General features: G+C 50.7%; 1 protein-coding gene across 1 annotated transcript in view; it reads left to right on the plus strand.

Annotated features, from left to right (window-relative positions):
* Positions 1-21368, plus strand: part of MYOM2 (myomesin 2) — a 59229-nt gene that overhangs the window by 33084 nt on the left and 4777 nt on the right. The window contains exons 16-31 of the mRNA XM_010835274.1: positions 97-218; positions 1844-2031; positions 3145-3271; positions 4371-4549; positions 5321-5435; positions 6445-6601; positions 6690-6796; positions 9331-9375; positions 9884-10020; positions 13975-14119; positions 14237-14296; positions 15577-15644; positions 16051-16164; positions 16458-16545; positions 17056-17094; positions 19306-19411. Coding sequence (XP_010833576.1) covers positions 97-218; positions 1844-2031; positions 3145-3271; positions 4371-4549; positions 5321-5435; positions 6445-6601; positions 6690-6796; positions 9331-9375; positions 9884-10020; positions 13975-14119; positions 14237-14296; positions 15577-15644; positions 16051-16164; positions 16458-16545; positions 17056-17094; positions 19306-19411 — 1797 coding nt within the window. The remainder of the gene's footprint in view (positions 1-96; positions 219-1843; positions 2032-3144; positions 3272-4370; positions 4550-5320; positions 5436-6444; positions 6602-6689; positions 6797-9330; positions 9376-9883; positions 10021-13974; positions 14120-14236; positions 14297-15576; positions 15645-16050; positions 16165-16457; positions 16546-17055; positions 17095-19305; positions 19412-21368) is intronic.

Consider the following 21368-nt stretch of genomic DNA (forward strand, 5'->3'; position numbering starts at 1 on the left):
ACTACGTTTCTAGTGTGTTCAAGGCAATTTCTGTGTCTGTTGCAGAAGGACAAAGGGCTGCCCCTGGCCATCACGCCCCTGATTCATATTTTCCAGGTTCGTGGTGCATGGCCTCACCACCGGCGAGCAGTATATCTTCCGAGTTAAGGCTGTTAATGCTGTCGGCACGAGCGAGAACTCGCAGGAGTCGGACGTCATCAAAGTCCAGGCCGCCCTCAGTAAGTGCTTCTCTGGAGGCTCTGCACCAGCTCCTGGTTCTCCACTACGTCTTCATTTCTGCAGGAGTCAACTGTTATGATGCCGTTTGGAACATTACACGCGGGGAAGCGTGGATGTGAATTGTTGAGCAGAAAAACATGCAGTTACATGGAGCCCTCTCATCAATTGGCTACTTGTCTTGCAAATGCCAGGGTGACAGGGGGAAATGATAATATGCGTTAAAAATAGGAAATGTTATTAGAGGTCACATTGGTTTCCAAGCACACGTGCCCACATTAAAGTGCATGCTATAGGGTGTGACTGTTTCCTTTCAAAATAAGATGCTAAGATAGAACATCAATGGTCTTTTCAGCTATTCTTAGTTCAAGGAACTTAGTCATTCCAGAAAATTTCAAATGTTTATGTAACTTTGTGGCTTTGTTCATAAATGGTGATCTTTAGAATTATTATATTGACCACACTGAACAATTTGTGTCTTAGCTTGTAGCATTGTGCCCTAGGAAACTTGATCTGTGCAGTTCTGCATTTTATAATTGTTTATAATTATTTTATATAAAGTGGAACACAAGGCTTAAAAGTACCCATGAACATTTTGAAACAAGATCATCTCTTATACACATTTTGAATCAGAGTATGGATATTATTTTTACTTAGGAGAGACACATTTTGCTCTTTATTTCTGTCTCCATCTAAATCTAAAAGCATCTTCAGAAATTATGATCTCCCTTTTAACAGTAAATAATGTTACTGGAATTTCCAAGGAATGTCAAATCTGATAATACTTTGGTGGGCAATATAGTGAAACATTAATGCTCCTTTTATTTTATGGTCATTGTCTTAATCTATCAGGTTTTCTCAGGAGGGACTTTCAAACATTACCACTTGCCTCTTCAAGTCATTCCTACTAAAGGAAAAGCAGTCATTTGTGATTTAGTCCCATAATAGGGGCAGCTCATTTCTGGGCAGCTGTGTTTGGGTATCAGTGAGGGGTGTGCCGTGGGGTCTTCAGAGTCAAGCAGAGGCAGCAATATCCTTACCATCCTGGTGGGAAAAGATGGTCCACTTCCAAACACGGCAGTCAAAGGGAAATGAACTCGTGCTCATGTGAACTAGTCTGAAGTTTCTGTGACTGTGTAGGAATTTAAGGCTCCCTGGCCTAAGGGTACTGGTCATCGCCGGCAATGGGAGGCTTGGCAGTCCTTCACAGGCATAATGAGAAAGCTGCTCTCTCCAGCTTTTCCTTAGAGGAGCGGGGAGAGCCTGTTACTTCACATGTCCAGGCCAGACTGAAATAATTCTTGGCCCTTGTGTTATTGAAATATTAGAAGACCTGTGTATGTATTGGAAGGTGTGTTTAGAGATTGCAGTGAACTCGTATGAGAGGCTCTTACCCATATTTCTTAAGCCTCCTGCATGGACGGTGGGTTCTTTACCACATGTTTCCCCTGGGAAGCCCTTTATAAAACCATTCTCTTTAAAAGAAGCAGCAGAGACAGGGCAGGGAGGCAGGACAGGAGGGAGGAGGGTGCGGGGCCGGGGTGCCACCCGTGGTGAAGAGGTGGCCATGGGGGGCTCGGGCTGAGGAGCTGGGACGCGGGTGACTTTCCTGCCGTGTCTCCTGCAGCCGTCCCTTCCCACCCTTATGGGATCACCCTCCTGAACTGTGACGGCCACTCCATGATCCTGGGTTGGAAGGTGCCCAAGTTCAGCGGCGGCTCCCCCATCCTCGGCTACTACGTCGACAAGCGGGAGGCTCACCACAAAAACTGGCATGAGGTCAACTCCTCGCCGCTCAAAGAGAGGATTCTGACGGTGGGTGCTCGCGGGTTCAGTTCCTCTTGCCTGGCGACTTCTCCCCCGGGGGCGGAGTCCCCCCTCCAGCGTCTCAGAGTTCAGTGACGTTAGAGAATTTGACACAGAAGCAAAGATGAATGAAAACAGTGTGAGACCTGAGGCCCTTAGGAAGCATCTTGTTCTGAGAAGCAGGGAGGAGAGCGGGGCGGGGGGCTGCTTCCTGGGGCTGGTGGGCTGGTAGCGGCGCTGGAGGCAGGAGGCTCTGTACTCGGAGCAGGAAGGGTGGAGGCAGTGGAGACGGCGCTGCTGGGCCTGTGTGTGCCTGTCTCCCAGGCCCGTGTGTGTCCAGGCCCCTCAGCGAGTCACTTGCTCAGGTGTACATCGCGTCCGGGTGCAGGGAATCGGGGCCATGAGGACTTAGGGCAAGAAAGACCTAGAATCAAGTCCCAGGCGAACCCTTGGCCACTGCTCTTGCTCCCGGAGCCCCTCCTTGTGAGCCGCCACTCAGGGTTTCTCGGAGAGAAATAAGCGAGGTGCTGTTTGCCCACCAGGGTCGTGGGTGACGGTCGCACCGTCTGCAGGGTGACATGGCCGTGTGCCCCGTCCCCACCCTGCTCTGCCACTGGCCCCTCGTGGCTCTCATCTCTGAGTCCTGATTTCCCGACCGGGTCATCAAGTCGTCCCTGAGGGAGGGCGTATGGAGTGCACAAGGGAACTGTGTGAGAGGGAGAGTGGGGATGGCCCCGTGGCAGGCGGGCTGGACTCACTGACCGGCTCCTCGATCGGCCGGAAATGCTTGCTTCCCCTGATGGACAGTGGGTTGTGATGCAGCTTCGTTTTGCTTAATAATTAGAAGTTGAGTAGAGCTGATTTACACTGTTGTGTACAGCACAGTGATTCAGTCACACACACACATAGGCGTGTGTCTGTCCTTTTCCCTCAGAGGTTCTCATAAGATGCTGAGTGGAGTCCTTGTGGTCATTGTTGCTCACCTGTTTTATGCACAGGCGTGTGTATGTCAGACATTGATCCCAGTCTCCTGACTTACTCCTCCCTTTCCCCTTTGATGACAGTAAGTTTGTCTTCTGTGTCTGTGGGCTCAGTGTTAACGTAGACATATCCTCTGAATAGGTGGAGGGCTTGACTGAAGGCTCGCTCTATGAATTCAAAATTGCTGCCGCCAACATGGCAGGGATCGGGCAGCCATCGGACCCCAGCGAGCTGTTCAAGTGTGAGGCCTGGACGATGCCGGAACCAGGTAAGGGGGGGTGTCTCCTGTATACACAGGGCTGCCCAGAGGAGGGGCCTTTTGTGGTGCAGGCTTCCCAGCCAGCAGATGCTCAGTCCCCCTCACAGGTTCTGACACCACCGCCCCCACGGGCCAGGGCTGGGCATCAGGTGACCTGCCCTGTGTCCAGGCGGTGGACACACAAGCCAGGCAGTGACAAGGGGGCATGTGAAGCGGGAGGCCACCCACCTCCGCTGCAGATTGAGCCCGGCTCCCCTGAGTCAGAGACGCTGTGGCCAGAGGCTGGTCCAGGGCGGACCCGCTCCAGGGGTGGGGGGAGCCCAGCTTCCCGGAGGAGGCGGGAGCCGGGACTGGTGTGGGGCAGCTGGATGCCACTGGCTGTGCGTTTGTTCAGGACCGCCTCCCAGAGCACCCAGGAGCCCGGGGTCTCTGGTTCTGAAGGGCCTCGTTGTCAAAGATCTGCATTTACTCAGAGCTCTACATGCACAGATGTGTTTTCACAAATTCACAAGGACTGGGCGTATCCAGAGAAACTGATCCAGCCCATCAGGGCCTGTCAGGGTACCCAGTCTGTCAGGGTCCCTAATGCAATGGTTACTATGCTCACGTTTTGAACAAAACCAAACAACATAAAACAGTAAACCCAAAGTTGAAGCCTAAAATATCAGAAATTCTGAGGCTCAAAATTTTTTTGGGGGCCAAATTATATTGCCTTTTCCCTTCTTTTTTGGGCAGGGAGGGAGGAGAGTGGTTTTAGTGATATTAATTTTTTCCCCTTAGAAAAGTCAGTGGAAGAGAAAGCTGTGGAAGTTCCCCGAGGCTGTGGGGGTTTAGAGTGATTAGTCAGGGCGGGGCTGTGGCCCTTCCCGCTTTCACTGCTCAGGGCTCCTCTGGACCTGGGTGGGGGGTCAGCCCCACCCCAGCGGTGCTGTCGCAGCGGGAGGGGTCCCCTGGTGGTGGAGCAGGTGCCTGGTCCCTGGGTGAGTCCTGTGATGCTCGGGTGTCCAGGCAGATGTGGGCGGGTACCATCCTGCACGCCTTTCTCTCTGCGGGACGGGCCTGCAGGTCCTGGGTGAGCGTGGGGACTCGGGCGTCTGTGCGCTTTCAGGCCCTGCCTACGACCTGACGTTCTGTGAGGTCCGGGACACGTCCCTGGTGCTGCTCTGGAAACCCCCAGTGTATTCGGGCAGCAGCCCTGTCTCTGGCTACTTCGTGGACTACAAAGAGGAGGACTCCGGAGAGTGGCTCACTGTCCACGAGACTGCCACACCGCATCGCTACCTGAAGGTGACGCAGGCCCCTCAGGCCTTGTCTTCTTGGGAGCGGCTGTGTCCGGGTCTAGCCCGAGGCCCCTAGGGGCTGGCATGTGTGACTGGGTACCCCTCCTGCTTGCTGGGGGTTCTGGACTGCCCGCCCTCTGCGGACCTGCGCAGCAACTGCGTGTGGGGACCGTCTGCACAGGGCAGCTTCCTCTCCCTGCCGCCGCACGACCACCCCTGACGGTGCTGAGACCTCATGGTCCTGGCTGCGTGGATGTACCATCCACAGTGATGACTGGAATTACGTCTTTTCACACTGACTCTGTGTTTTATTTACTCGATTCATATGATTGCTGGTGGACGTCTATCTGATAAACACACACACATACACAGTGTGAACACATCTGAAGAGTTTATTCTCCAACTGTTTCTATTTCTACCTCCTGGGGTCAGGTCAGCGGTGACAGGTCAGGTCAGTGGTGATGAGTCAGTGGTGACAGCTCAGCAGTGATGGGTCAGGTCAGTGGTGATGGGTCAGTGGTGACGGGTCAGGTCAGTGGCGCCTGCTCAGTGGTGACGGGTCTGGTTATTGATGAGGGTTGGGTCAGTGGCTCAGACCTGAGGCCCCGCCCCTGGATCTCGTCTCCCCTCCTGATCCCCTGACTTCCTCTGCATGGCTGGTTGACCTGGAAGAACATGATATTTATAAAAAGAAAGCATGTTCGTGATAAAAATGTGACGAAGGATGAAGTCATTTTCGTTTATCGGTTCACGTGTGACTTTTCTTTCATCTCTCAAGGTGTGTGACCTTCACCAAGGAAAGACCTACGTGTTCCGCGTGCGGGCAGTGAACGCCAGTGGGGTGGGGAGGCCCTCGGACACCTCGGAGCCGGTGCTGGTGGAGGCCAGGCCAGGTGAGACTCGCCCGCTCAGCTGGCAACAGGCAAGACCTCTGGGCAGGGTGACCTGGAGCAGGGAACAAGCGGGCGTGTGGAGCGTGGGCAGCAGGATGGCGGGACTGTCGTGAAAGGAGGTGGTTGACGCACATGGTAAAGGATGACTTCCCTGACATACTACACGCCCCGCCACCCTAGGCGGAGAGGGGCACATGAGGTCTTCCCGAGGGGGTGGGGGTCTTCACTGGCAGCGGCAGAACAGCAGGCAAGCAGTGACGACGGTGTCTTAGGTTACGGCTGAGTTTTGATCAAAAAGTATAAAGCCTCTGGTAATCGTCTTGGTTACAAGTAGTCAGAGCCTAGCTTATGGGCCCTTGGTGGGGAAGTGGTTCCGAGGGTGGGAAGTGAGCTCCCAGAACACTAGACACGCCGGGAGGGGGCCCCTGCCTCCCAGAAGGGGTGGAATCGGGTGGAAGCCATGGCATCCCCGGGGGTCTCCCCTCCCTGAGACCAGCGAGGCGGGGTGTTCCGCCTCTGGCTCTGTCGTCTTGGTGAGGAGGGTGTCAGGGAGCTCCCAGCTCAGCTGGCATGTCTCCTCCGGCTCTGACCCCTAAGGGACAGCCATGAGTGGCCTGTGTGGGGCCAGGTGTCCAGCTGCGTCCAGCACACCCTCCCTGACCCAGAGGAAAAGTGGGGACAGAAGAGCGGGGTGTGGGGGAGACCGCTGTGACTGTGCTGCCCAGGCCCAGGGGTGGAAGTGATCAGACCCCAGGGGGAAGGACCGAGCGTCTGGACTTCAGGGGTGCCGGGTGCAGAAAAGGACGTGGACAGAAGGTGATGATGGGACAGCAAACCTGTCCTCCTCTGCCCTCTGTCACTGCCGAGGGCGTGTTGGCCGACATCCTGGGCGGATGGTCAGTGAAAACCGCTGATTCGATGTTGCACGCGCTCTGTGCCGGGCCACCCCTTCTCCAGAGAGAGCCCGGGGCGGACGCCGCGTCCCTAAGTGCTCCCGGCTCCTCCGCAGGCACCAAAGAGGTCAGCGCAGGCGTGGACGAGGAGGGCAACGTCTACCTGAGCTTCGACTGCCCGGAGGTGACGGACGCCTCTCACTTCACGTGGTGCAAGTCCTACGAGGACATCGCGGACGACGACAGGTTCAAGGTCGAGACCGCAGGGGACCAGTAAGTTCCTCCCTGGGCCGGCCGGCGTGACCCGCTAGGAGCACCTTCCAGCACAGCAATTCATGCCCCGGGCTCTCTCCCCTTCCAGCTCGAAGCTGTACTTCAAGAACCTGGACAAAGAGGACCTGGGGACGTACTCTGTGTCGGTCAGCGACACAGACGGCGTGTCCTCCAGCTTTGTCTTGGATGAGGAAGGTAACACCTGCGGGACACTGGCTTGCCTTTGGGGTTTTCGTAACACTTTGAAAGATTGATGCTCATAGAGAAAAGACTTACTTGCTCAGAAAATGTGTGTGTCTTTTCGTGAGGCTAAGGGTGGGGAATCTTTTTTAAATCCAAAAATTATTTTGGAAATTACACAAACTCTTGAGTTTCTACTCTAGCCACTAAGTAAATCACTGGTCCGGGAATATTTTATTTATTGCTCTCTATATTGCATTTATTTGCCTCTCATTTTGTTTTAGAGATGAGTTTTATTTACATTTCATTAGTTTGGCAAGTACCAACTAGAATATTATAAATAAGTCCATAAAACTAATGAGAGGCATGCAAAGAAGCTTCCCTTTCCTCCCAGCACTGACTAATTGGATAATCAGCTAATAAAAGAAAACACACACATATGGATGTATGTATTTGTGTGCACGAGATAACATTTAATTGCCATAGTTAAGATCCCTCTCTGTTTTACAAATAGCAGACGGCAGAAAGGAGTGAAGGAAGTCAGCTCATCACGACCTGGTGAAGAGCAGCCCTTCTCTTAGGCGGGTCCCGAGGTCTGAGTCCCCAGGCACTGAGCCAGCCTTAGGAGGAGGCTTCCCCCTGCCTGGGTTGATGTTTCTTGTGTCTGTGATCTAGAGGGGACTGCATAACTCTGGGTAGAAGCCTCAGATCTTCATGTTGGGTCTTTAAAGGCTTCCGAGTGCCGTAGAGTCCTCAGTCAAAAATGCCATAGGTTGCTCATCTAATCCTTTCCTTATCAGCTGGCAGTTTGTTTGCCACAGCCAAAGGGGTGGTCTCAGAAGAGGGATACAGTTGTGGGGGGTGGAGGCTAGGACGGGAGGCGGGGCTAAGACGGTGGGGGGCAGGGGACAGGGTCTGAGGATGGCAGGCATGTGAGGGTCCTGTGCAGACATTGGGTAAGTTGTGGGGAGCCCCTGTGATCTGACGGGACCAGCAGAACGGCAGAGCAGTGCACCATCTCTGCTTCCTGGGGTCCCCAGCAAGCAGGAACAGGCTGGAATCTGCTCACAGGCCTTCTAAGCTGCCCTTTCTGACCCCTATGTGGTGGTCTTCAAACAGCCTTTTATTTGCAAAACATCCTTTAAGAATTCTGATAAGTGGTGTACTCCTCTGCTCCATTTGAGAGTTTGAAGACATTTCACCTAAATTTTAAATCATTGCAAAGGATGAACGTTTCCAGTACCTTTTATATTGTATATGGACATCAAGTCCAGTCAGGCAAAACCTTTATGCTGAAGCTTTAGGTCATCTGATGTATGGAAGTTCCTGCTGTGAGATCTGCTGTGAGACCTTTAAATCAGCTGTCCAGGTTGAGTTACTTCTGGTCACAAGAAGTCTGCTTCATTGTTCCGTTCAAATGCTGTGCTGTGCTCAGTCGTGTCTGACTCTTTCTGACCCCCTGGACTGCCGCCCACTAGGCTCCTCTGTCCATGGGATTCTCCAGGCAAGAATACTGGAGTGGATTGCCATTTCCTCCTTCAGGGGATCTTCCCTGCTCAGGGATCGATCCAACCTGAATCTCCTATACTGCAGGCAGATTCTTTACCCCTGAGCCATTGGGGAAGCCCAAAGGCTGGAGTGGATTTGCATACAGACCTCTGTAACCATGATCTCATTTCTAAATTCTAATTTTAAGTAGAAAGGAAGGAAGGTGAAAGAAATTATTTAGAACCTTCAATTTTCTTAACTCATTCTTGAGACTCTTAGGAGCAATGTATTGTTTGTTTTTTTTTTAATTTTTATTGTTTAGTTTATTATAATTTTTTTAAACTCATGAAAATACACCACAGTGAAATTCTGGGTAGGTGAGAGAGATGTTGAAGCAGGACAGTCTGAAAGCAGAAGGAAAATCACAGACCAGCATGTTCTCGGTGAGCCAGACTGATTTCATGGAAGAGTTCCTACGGAATGAGAGGATGTGGAAGTGCAGCCCTCTGTGTCACCCTGTGCAGGTCGGCCTCTAGTCTGGTACACAGCTGCCCTCCCAGCCCTGCACTCAGGACCACCACCCTAACCAGTCCTAACACACCCCTCTAGGAAGTGGGTTGTCTCAATGTGAGGCACCACTGACTTCCTGCGGGACTTCCCAGGTGGCGCAACTGGTAAAGAACCTGCCTGCCAACGCAGGAGACATCAGAGATGGGGGTTCAGTCCCTCGGGAGGATCCCTTGGAGGAGGCCCTGGCAATCCACTCCACTATCCTCGCCTGGAGAATCCCATGGCCAGAGGAGCCCAGTGGGCTGCAGTCCATGGGGTGGCAGAGAGTCAGACACGACTGAAGCGACTGAGCACATATGTGCACTGATTCCCCAGAGGGACTGTTCACAGCTCACGTTACCCCGTCTCCTTCTCACTTCAGTTCTCATTTCTTTCACAGCCTCAAATGAAATCCTGGTGACGTCGAATCTCTGTTTTGTCTAGCTTTGCTCTGGCTTAAAACTTCTGAACATACAGGTCAAAACCACTGATGCTCTTTGTCTTAATTTCAGAGCTGGAACGTCTGAAGGCCCTGAGCAATGAGATCAAGAACCCCAGTAAGTGGGCCTGGATCGGAGCAGGGCCATGTCTGTGACCTGTGCAGCCCTGGGGGGCCTTGCTTCGTGTGGCAACTCACGTGCTTGTCACTGTGTGGCTCAGAACAAGTAGTGGCTGACACTGTAACCGGCAGTGATTTTCACTGCATACCATGTTTTGGATTTTGGGTTGAGTGTGTCTGCTTGATCCAAGTGAGAATTGCACCAGGTAGGATCTTCAGCTGCGGATTATGCTGAATTCAGACGGAATATGTCTGTGGTCCCTGGGCCCTCAGGGAAGCAGACCATGCATGCTGAACACCCACGGGTGTGAGGCTTTGATTGCAGTGCCAGGCTAACTAGAGTTGTGTTTCTTAGTTTTGGTTTTCATAATCAAGTCAATGCTCAAGGGTTTTTTACATTTTCAAAAAATGTAATACTGAGGATTGAGATTTTCCTACAACACGCAACTCTTCTTTCTCACTGGGATTCACGCACTATTGACTTGGTATTTCTTGTCTTGCACTAGCAATTCCTCTGAAGTCAGAATTAGCTTATGAGATTTTCGACAAGGGCCAGGTCCGCTTCTGGCTGCAGGCTGAGCACTTATCCCCAGACTCCAGCTACCGCTTTATCATCAATGACAGAGAAGTCGCCGACAGCGAGGTGAGTGTGTGTGAGCGTGGTCTCTGGCTTTGGAGGCTTCTGGGTGTGAACGGGAAGGTCAGCTCCTGAAAGTCGGCATTCTGGTTTGTTTGCATCCCTTTTGGGCTGTAGAAGGCTGACGAGGTGGGTGAGAGAAGGCTGAGGCTGGCACTGTTCAGAGCTTTGGTCTGGGTTTCATGAGAGATGGGGAGGTCTTTAAATTCAAGCCTATTACAATTAAAAAACAACGACCTATGTTTTAGAGACATTAGCTTGGTGTTATGGAAAAGTTCTGGTTGCACAGGGTGATATGCTCCACAGATCCATTTGTTTCCTCTTCATGGGGGTTTTGAAGGCGGATATTTTTGCCCTGATGGGAGCAAGGCCTCCCTCACCCTGCCCCAGCCCCCAGAGCTCCTGTGGGAGCCGACACCAGGGAAATTAGTGTCTTGAGCTTGAGCTTTAGGCTGCCTCCGGGCGAATCTGGGCCAAGAAAATGCATAGGATGCTGTGATGCAATACTTTGTCCTTCTGCTGCTTTTATTTGTATAGAATGGAGCTTACGAATGTTAGAAGGTTCCTGTTTTGCTTGTGGAATATTGTGTTTCCATATAAGTCATTCTGTCTAATTACTACAGCACAACCGGGACCGCAGTTAAAAGCCGACCACTCGACTGGATCCCTTCCTCACTGTTCAGTGGTGCCCTGGGGGTGTCTGTAGTCCCGGCGTCCTTACCTCCTCTGTCCTCCTTCCGCTTGGTACCCACTGCTTTGTATCTGTTCAGCAATCCCACTGAGCCTCACTCAGGCGCCTCAACCATCTGCTGCACGAGTGTGAACGGGACTGGCTGGGAGGTGGGGTCGCTCACTGTCCTTCTGAGCCGGGCTCCTCATCCCTGGTCTGACGCCTATGTCTGACGGGTTTTAGTAAAGCTTGGTTAGATGGATGTCCCTCAGGGAAACGTCGTGTGTGGACAAAGATCCTGTGAGTTTCTTTCCCAGTCCATCTTCCCCTTGAGAATAATGACGTCCTTGAAGGACTGTACAAGCTGGGGGGTGGCTAGTAAGCAGAAAGCACACAGCTTCCTCTTGGCTGCAGAAGAGCCCACAGTATGGACACTGTGCATAGAAGAGCGTCATGGTCGAGGTGACTGGAAACATTTTTTATGAGCAGAGATGATGTAGGCGTGCAATGGAATTTAATGTAATTGTGCTTTATCTGCAGAGTATATTTTGATTAACATTTCCTACCTGCTGTGGATAGCTGACTTTAAGATCGGCATCTTTGCTATACAGCTCATCTTTTGCAATAGGGCTGTACTATTTCACTGCCTTAATTAGCAATCCACAGGTGACTTTTCTGTATGGAGATTGATACTGTTTTGTGAAAGTCACATAGAAACCTGTATTTATGGCCCCCATAAAGTCATTGAACTTCATCTCACTGCATAATGGCGGTTGCCAGAAGCCTAATTTTTTCACAAACCTGCCCAGACCCCATGGTGCAGAAGCTAAGAGAATGTAGAAGGCTCTGGGTTGCTGAGGATCTCGTTGGTGAGAGAGTTTCCTTTTCACCTCTCAGGCCTAATTAGAGTAGGTTCCTGCAGGCTGCTCCTCACAGATGCTTAAAGGGAGCAAAAGTCTGACAGAATCAGGGCGGCTCCTTGAAATTTGCTCCTGGTTTGCAAAAGCAAATACTCAGAACTACAAAGACACTCACGGGCCCCACAAGGTACTCTGTTCAGCCCTCAGCCTGCTGCCCCTTCCTTGTCCAGCCCCCAAGAACCACCCGAGTCTCCAGGAAGGAGACAGGTCCCATGCACTCCCTGTGATCAGCACCATCTCCCAAAATGACCACCCTCAAAAGTAATCTGAGCTCATGTGTCTCAGAAAAATACCTAAGCCATCCTATACAGGAACACAATTTCCAACTGTCAAGGTGATTTTTTTTTATGTTTACTGGAAGTTAAGGCCCATGAGCATGGGCTGGCTTGATTCAGTTAAAGCCCGAAAGTCATCTTTGGTCAAGGAGAACCTGAGGCATCACGTTAACCCCTGGGACCTCACACACTCATTCTCTTTTCCCCATGGTTGGCAGCTTATATTCTGCAAATTGCATTTGAGTGCCCTCTGTAGCCTAGACAAATGACATATAGCCTTGCCCTCCTGGAGGTTATCCCAGAGTGGAAGAAACACAACTTGAGTCAGAGGATGATATAGAAAAAGTACAGAGCGTGTTAAAACAGTTATGTGTGAGCTAAGTCATTTAAGAGAGAAAGAAAGTGAAGTCGCTCAATCGTGTCCAACTCTTTGCGACCCCCCCGTAGCCTACCAGACTCCTCCGTCCATGGGATTTTCTAGGCAAGAGCACTGGAGTGGGTCACCATTCCCATTTCCAGTGGATCTTCCTGATGCAGGGATCGGACACTCAAGTTTCCTGCATTGGCAGGTGAGTTCTTTACCACGAGCGCCACATACAGTGAGTGCTGATTCTGAGAAGGAGCTGTTAGAGCCTGGAGAATATAAAGGAGATTCCCAGAGTAGTGGGTTCCTGGGTTCTCCTCAGGAGGAATAGTTTGGGGAACAGGCGTGCCCTGCAGCCTTCCCGAGGGAGAGTGGGCAAGGTGTGGACTGGAGACGAGGCGGGGTGGGCTGACTGAGCGGAGTGGCCATGGACAGGGCATTTTGGAAATGCACTTGGATAAAACGGAAGGAGGGAGAAGGCAGAGGGGCCTCCTCCAACACCAAGGGGGGAATTTGGAGCCAACCCTTGATGCTGAGGGGGCTGAGCTTAGGGACACTGAACAAAGGCGCTCTTTCACTAACATTTATCTCGACGCTCTTGGGACGCTGGCATTTGGAATCCACAATATGAATGTCAGCTGAGAGAGGAAGATGAGCATCCTGAAAATAGATGTGCGTGATCTGTCAGGACGTGGCTGATCTTATGCAGTTTCTATTAGTCGCCTACAGACAGAAGTGTGTCCTGGTAGTGTGGTCAAAGTGAGGGTCGTCGGAGGAGGGTGTCTCTAATGAACGGAGTGGCCTCCCCTGGTTCCCGCCCTGGGTGCTGACCACAGATCCCGAGCGGCGACCCTGCTCACCTCACTCCAGGCCACGCTCTCCTGGGACAGGTCAGGTCCAGGCAGGGAAGCCTTTGCTTAAGTCCCGGCTGCCTGCCTCTGAAAGGAGGCAGGAACGCCTGCAGGAAGCATCACCGGCAGAGGTGGCTGTGCCTTTGTTCACTCTGGGTGTGGAGCAGGGTGAGGTCCAGGCTGAGGGAGCAGCCTTCTGCTATTGCAGTGGACGCCCTGGGGAGCCCATCCTGGCACCTTGGCCCCCTTTCCCTGCCCAGCGGCTGCGCTGGAGACGGTCATCCATGTGCTTGTGCCCCTCCTGCCTCTGACATGCTCAATGGCGACCTCGAACCCAGGGTGGAATAACACGTGGCCCATTAGCAACCACACGGGATCGGAGCACCTGCGGCTCATCACAGGCGACGAGGGTGGAGTCTGCAGACTGAGCCCTGGGCGGGCTGCGCCAGGAAGGGTCCCCCTGAGGCTGCCCAGCTGGGGTTGCAGAGCCTAGAGACCCTCAGCCCTGGTGCCAGCGTGGTGATGGGGCAGGGGTGACCAGTCGGGAAGCCCTCACGGTGTGAAGGTGGTTGCATCCCACTCTGCTCCCCATGTGCTATCTCATGGCGGTTGCACATTCCCAGGGTGTGTGCAGAGTTTCTGCTGGATTCGAGTGTAGGTTGCTCCTCACGTAGACCCAGGGTATCATCACCAAATGTCCCTTATTTGATCTTTGCTTCACCAAGAGGTTCAGTGGATGGAATTTCACTTTCTGGTTTTGGGCAGCATACTCCTTTAAGATACAATAGTTGAGTGACTGTCAGATCCCAGAGGGGAAGCTTCGGGAAGGCATTTTCCCTTTCGGGAAGGTGGGATTCTCACCTCCCCTGTGTGCTCCCAGACACACAGAATCAAGTGTGACAAGTCCACTGGCATCATCGAGATGGTGATGGATCGGTTCACCATTGATAACGAAGGCACCTACACCGTGCAGATTCAAGACGGAAAAGCCAAAAGCCAGTCTTCTCTGGTTCTTATTGGAGATGGTACGCTATGTAGAAGGTCCTTGTATGTCCATAAAAGAAAATTCAAAACAGATTCTTCTGATTTGAGAGAAGCATGTTTATTTCATTTCTGTTTTTTCCCTTAAATATTGGATTTAGCATTCAAGGCTGTCCTAAAAGAGGCTGAATTTCAAAGAAAGGAGTTCCTCAGGAAACAAGGTAGGTGGTCGGCTGGCTCCCCACCGCTGGCATAGACGGAGGTGTAGGATTTGAGTATTTGTTTGGAGCAGATCCTGTCTGAGGCCAGACGGCTAACTGCAATTCTAAAATGATGGAGAAGTCAGATCTCTTCTATTCTGTAGAAGTTTGGACCCTTTCTGTTCCTTTATTTCATCTGTGCTTTTTTCTTGCTTCTATTTGAAAAGCCCTGGCATCTCTTGTTTAGTGTTGATGTTTTCCTGCAGTGACAAGGAAAGGGTGCCCTCGTTACAGGTCCATATGAGTCCAGTGATTGTAACAAAAAGAGGAAAGAATGGAGGGAGGCAGTGAGGTGGGGGCTTTATAGGAGAGATGGAGAGAGAGCCACAGACCCAACTCCAATTCCCAGGAACTTGTTATTTTACTTAAAATTGTGTGAACTTGAACTTTTAGATGTAATTGTTTAGTTACAAATAATATATTTTAAATACATTGTTTTAAAAATGCATATTATCAATAACTAGATATGAAGGAAAATAGATAAATTTTAAAAACTGAAATATAGCCCAGGGGTTTATTTGAAAAACACTTTTATACAGAATTTCTGTTGTTTTTTTAAAAAGGTTAGAATACAGATTTTAAAATATAAAAATATTATTTTGTTGTTTTTATGTTATTTTTATTTTTCATAGACAAAAATATTTATTTTACCTATTTCTACCATATGATTCTTTAACTTTGTAGAATGTATTTATATGGAAGAAATTAAAAAATACTTTCTAAATCTGCTTTGTATTTTTGTGTTGAATGTGTTATTAGCATATGACTTTTACATTAGGCAAAATGGTATTTTCTACAGATATATAAATTCATCTTCGATTTCAGATGCTATGTAAATAAAATATCACATGTTGTTATGATTGCTAGGTCAAACTGCTTTTTCTTCATCATACTTAGATTAGTTCTCCTATTTCAAGGTTTTTATAGGCTATGCTGGTGGATGTTTATTCAGACACGTGCCTTGAGAAGAAATATAGTATTTCATTATTCTTCTTTCTAAAGGGCAGTAGCCGTCAGATGTCAGTAAGCAGGAGAGACTGGGCAGCATCGTCCTGTTGGAAATAGAGATTTTTGTACCAGGATTGCACATGCTGAGGTCAAAGCCCTGAAGATTAGTTTTATCAAGTTATTTTGGTTTCAGACTGAACAACTACTTTCTTCTGCCCCGAATGCATTTATATGTATGTGTCTGTGTATACATTTTTCTCCTTTTTAAAAACTTTCTCCCCTTCTCCCCCCAGGCCCGCATTTTGCTGAGTATCTGCACTGGGATGTTACAGAAGAGTGTGAGGTTCGGCTTGTGTGTAAGGTGAGAGATCGGTTCCACCCAGAAGGGAGTGACAATCGGGGAGATGGTCAGATCACACGCGTGTGGTTTTATATTATTTATAAATTTAAAATACACTGCTCACAACTTGTCTTTATTATGGAAATCGTCTATGAACCCAAAGAAATTTACACCATCTGATTTCTTGGATTAGAAGGAGGAGGAGTCATTCATTCTTCCTGTCGGGGCTTAATTATTTCAGAAGCTGGAATTTAGAAATGTATTTACTGTTGATAGAATAGATAGCTTTCCTGTGAGCTTCCGTCTGACACTGTCTATAATAAAAGTTTATTCACTTTTTTTAGGTCTGTGATTTGAAATCAGAAAAGACTTTTTTCTCACAAGCTCCAGCAATTCACGTGCTCAACATAAGACCCCTGTCTTGTAGGTTGCAAACACCAAGAAGGAAACAGTTTTCAAGTGGCTAAAGGATGATGTTCTGTATGAAACGGAGAAGATGCCTGACCTGGAGAAGGGTGTCTGTGAGCTGCTCATACCAAAGGTGTGTGTGTGTGTGTGTGCACGTGTGCGCATGCTCTGTCATTTCAGTCATGTCTGACTCTTTGCAACCTTCTGGCTCCTCTGTCCATGGGATTCCCCAGGCAGGAATACTGGAGTGGGCTAAAGAAAACAGAAACAAGGAAGAAAAGTCTTTAAAATCTCTTGCGAATTCTGCCTTATCTCCCAATTTGCATGCTGAATGTCCATGGTTTGCAAAGGAAATGTATTAGCTTATACTAGGTTTTATATCATGGCATCAGTTTTACATACATGTCGGGTGTGTTTCATTTGCAGCTGTCGAAGAAGGATCACGGTGAATACAAGGCAACCTTGAAAGACGACAGGGGTCAGGACGTGTCTACCCTTGAGATAGCTGGCAAAGGTAGATGAGAGCCTTGTCCCTGCTCCCCAGGGAGGTCCACCTGGCCAGCAGGATGGGTGTGAGATGCGGGCGAGGCGTCCTGCGCCCTTGGGCATATTGTGTCTTTGGTGGCAGCGCAGCAGAGGGCAGGCTTCTACTCCTGCTGTCCTCAGAGGCGTTTGAGTGAGTTGAGAAGAACGTTACGCTGGGCTTTTCTGAAATGCCATCTTCGTCCACCAACAGGAGCCAAATCCTGTCCCATGATGAATGTGTTAAAATGATTGAACCCAGGATGAGGTGGTTGAGTTAAATGCAAGGTCAGATGAATGTTGAGCAAAATGTCCTTGCTCCAGGTTTAAAAAATGGAGAAATTAGGATTTATCACCACATAAGCCTTTCAGGGATACACATTGCCATTTTAATATTTCATTTTTCAACTGAACATCCTGCTTTCCAGTATCAATTTAATTAAACGTGAAAACGCTGCTGATAAATTAGGCCTGTAACTGTGCACTTCCTCCTTCCTTTCAGTGTATGAGGATATGATTTTGGCGATGAGCAGAGTCTGTGGTAAGTAAATGCCTTCTAATTTTCAAGTCATTTCGGGGCTAGACTCTCTATTTCCCGAGAAGGGCATTTTCCACAGCTGATGGAACCACAGCACATCTGTGAACAGGCCCAGATTCAGTGGCAGGACAGCGGCTTGTGGATGACAAAGGCATACAGAAGGGGCCTTCTGGGGGGTCAGGCTAACGGCCCACAGAACAAGAGTCTGTTCTTAGTGTCCCCAGGGCTGGAGGTGATGTGTGGCTGCAAAGCAAATCCGTTGTGATAGAGTTAGGGTCCCTTGACCTCCTCACCCTTGTGATAAGGAATCTGGAGGGGTGACTTTCAAGTTCTCATTCAGAGGTAAAATTCTGTAACTGTGGATACAAACAAACCCGTTATAAGAATTGATGCCAGAGTGACAGTTCTCTGCATGGAGGATGCTGTGTGTGTGAACACACACGTGAGAACATGCTGTTGACACTTCTCTACGTTCCCACTTGACTTCTGAGGCGGGAACAGAACTGGAGCCTCAGGCTCCTTAGTGAAGTCGCAGCATCTCATCACTGTGTCCACGAGGCGTGCTAAGGCACCCCATGTGCGTCTTCTGCGTCTTGGGAGAGACCACGGTATTCAGACGAGAACTCTGGTCCCGGGGCAATTGTGCGACCTGCTGTCACCAGCAGAGTCCTGGGGAGCACCGGGGTCATCTCGTGTCCCTAGTTCAGGAGCCCAGGCTTCCTTCTCATATCCTTCAGCATTCCCTCCTCTCGCGAGATGTGTACTCTAGGATGCGACCCATCCAATTCTTTCACATTGGTAATCCTCCAATTTCACAAAAATGTCTGAGGTGTAGGTTCTCTAAAGGGGGCCAAACTTATAGTGTGTCCCTTGATTTTTAATACTTAAGAACTCTGAAATGTCTAATCAAATAAGAAGCAATTGTGGAACAGAAACACCAACGGCAGAACTCACTTTTTGGTGTGGCGACTGCAAAGATTAAATACGTATCTGGTTAAATTTTGTCTGATAAGACATAGATGCTCTTTAAATCTTCAAAGTCAAGGCTTAGTAAGGATGCAGTTGAGATAAAGTGGAGGATAAGCATAGGACTTCCGCGGCGCGTTGCCCCGGTCAGAGTCAGCCCTGGAAGCCAGGCTCTTGTCTGATTACCCGGGATGTGCATCCCGCCGTCCCTTCTCCCCATGGCGGCACAGTTGCTTATCCGTAGATTCTATCTGAAGTGAGTCAACCCGGCTGGTGGTGTGGGGCAGGGTGTAACCCCGTGCAGGCTCGATGAGGAGCACAGGGACATACCGGCACCCGGATCTGAGCTGAGATATTTCCCAGAGCCGCTCTCCTGCCCGGCTGTCCCACGTGCGTGCTCAGTCACCGCAGTCAGACCTGACCACTCTCCTCTGCCCCTGCGTCTTACAGACAGTACCAGTCCCCACTCCCTGCTTGACTGGAAACCCTTCTGGACATGCTGTCATTTACTAACCCTATCTGTAGTCTGAAAAATGACCCTCCTCTTTACGCTGTTCTGTTAAGACTGCAGCGTTTCCGCATCTTTGTGTTCCAGGATGTGCGGCTTGCTGCCCTCTGCAGTTAATCCACTCCGCCCCCCCCACCACAGGGTGAAATGTGCGGAGAAGCACGATGCAGAAAGGGGTTTAGAAAAGCCATTTTCTGGTTTACCTTCAGGCAGGAGCAGAGCGAGGACTCCAGAGGCCATGGGGTGGGGCGTTCAGGTAGCTGGCTCTGAGCTCAGAGCCCTGTGGAGGGACTCCCACCGGGGCATTGTTGATGCATTTCCACAAGACGTGTAGGTGACGGAATGCCTGGGGGTTCTTCCCTTCAGGGGGTAGGAAGAGGGAGGGGAGGGGTGTGAGAAGCTGGATGTGGTCTTGCCCACCGGGCAGCCCCGTCGGCATGGGGCCCCGTCTGCACTGGAGGCTTGCCTGTGGTCTAGTTGTAAGTGGACGCTGTAGTAGTGGCTGCATGGATGTGGTCGGGGATGTAAGGAGCCCCTCGGGAACATTTTCTCGGGGCCATTTGAGTCCCTTCATGCCTCTGTCAAAGAGATTTTCAAGTACTTTCGGTGTGGATGTTAGAACACACTTGGGTGAGGATGTTTTCACGGGGATGTGGCTGGGCTTCCTGGCCCAGGGCCAGCCTGCTCTCACCCAGCACAGACCGCTCCCCTCAGGTCTGAGTCTGCTCTATCTTCTGCAGGAGCCTCTGCATCTCCACTGAAGATTCTCTGCACCCCAGAAGGAATAAGGCTTCAGTGCTTCATGAAATACTTCACTGAGGAAATGAAGGTGAACTGGTACCACAAGTAAGTGTCCACGTGCAGTGGGCCGCGGCCCTGCGTGTCCACAGGGTGGTGCCCGGGGCCCATCGCTGGGACACGGGGCTCCTGGCCAAGTCCTTTTGAGACTTGGCAGTTTTGAGACGTAATGACAGCCGTGGGCTCAGGGCGGGGCCATCTCAGAAATGCGGGAGAAGGACAAAGAGAAGTGCTGAAGGTGCCGGAGATCGAGTCCTCTGCCGTCTCCGTGTAGACAAGGGTGGCTTTGCTGGTGACACAGGTTTTGTCGGCATCTGGCAGAGCTAATGGAAAAAGACTATTCAGAAACCACGCTCCAGATTTCCAGTCTGTTGCTTTCACATTAGATCAATTAAAAAGAAAGGGCCAAAACACACTTAATAGTACTTAAGAGAAGAAAGCAAGTGAAATCAAGCCCTGCACACAGCAGGCTTCTCTGTTTTCACGTCTGCTGCGGTTGCCCGTCCAGGTGGCCATGCTCACAATTAAAACAATAGAGACTCCCAGGATGCTCATGGCGGTGGACCAGGGCCTGCCCCCAGCCCCTTGGGGTCTGCCCTTCTGACCCTCCTCCCCAGGCTTATCTCCAGCACACTCGTCAAAGCTTCAAGTCTGTCAGGAACAGGACCGAGTTCAGGGTTACCGTCCCCCGGGCCTGGCCTCCGTCGGGCACTAAGTGGGGACGGTGGGTAGTCTGTCTCTAACCTGAGGACACGGGCAACCTTTCCAGACCACGTTTTCAGTGACGTCCACAAACCCAGACCTTCTGTTCATCAGCGGACAGGACCCCAGCGTGTTCACACGTGCCTTACAGAACCTTGGCTATATGTCACTGTTTGATGATCACGTTCTTATTTGACAGTAATTGGAAACACAGAGAATAACAAGCATTTGTTGAAATACAGCCTGCCACTGGAGGCTACAGGGCCCACTTAACAGAGTTGGGGTGCCCGAGGGAGACTCGTCCTGGGGACCCGGGCATTCTGCGCCAGTGGGTGATGAGAAATCAATAGAGAATGATGAGGATTTGGTGAAACGTGCACGTCAGCAAGGCCGATTGTTCTGTGAGGAAAATGCTGAGTAAGACATCAAGGGCCACTTAGAGGAAGGCGGAAACCTGCTCCTGAGGACTTAGAAACCCACAAAGTGGAGTCAGTAGAAACGTCCTCTGGTAGGGGATTTTTTTTCTCCTCCTGGAACGTGAAATGACTATGATGGGGGAGGGCTAGACCTCAAAGTGCGAAGTACTGGCTGCTGAAGGCATCGAAGCAGCAGAGCCACTGAAGCGCCAGCGGCCTCTTTACAGAAGGAAACAGTCAACGCTGCTTTAATCCCAGAGTGTGGACTTTAGCTCAACTTCGGAGCTTTGCTCTGAGGCCCCAGAAGTCTCAGTGAAGCCTGGGGCTCCCGGGGGAGGGGAGGTTCAGGGCGACCCTGCTGCCAGCCCACCCCTGCAGGGACCAGCCGCCTGGTTGCTTTCACACAAACAGGCAGACACGTGTAGGCTTTCGCACATCTGCCTCTTTCTCTCCTTAATGTAAGATGTTTTAAGATTACTTGGGAATAAAGGGATTCAGTCAGGTTTTGTGATGAACTAATAAAACCAAGGAGGCGGTTTTATCCAATTTGGCCCACTTAAGTCCCCAGGCAGTAAGGAACAGACAGTCCTTTGAGCCAAGGTCGCGGTCAGTGGGTGACGGTGACAGTGAACTCTGCCGCAGCTCTGCTGCTCTAGCAGGATTGGTCTGCCTGCTTCTAAGCTGACAGGTTCCTGGAACTGCTGTGGCAGGTGTGGGCTGAGCGTGGGGCTGCTGGCCAGGGAAGGTTCTGGAGGCAAGGGTTCATCTGGGGATGGAGCCAGGCCGGGGGTGGTGGAGGGGTGGGTCTGCTGCAGACGGGGGGCTTCCTGTGTGTCTGGGGGACAGAATGTGTCCCCAGTCCAACAAGTCGGTAGGGTTGTGACCAT

The sequence above is a fragment of the Bison bison genome, unplaced genomic scaffold, assembly GCF_000754665.1.
Source record: "Bison bison bison isolate TAMUID 2011002044 unplaced genomic scaffold, Bison_UMD1.0 scf7180017864040, whole genome shotgun sequence".
NCBI classification, from domain to species: Eukaryota; Metazoa; Chordata; class Mammalia; order Artiodactyla; family Bovidae; genus Bison; species Bison bison.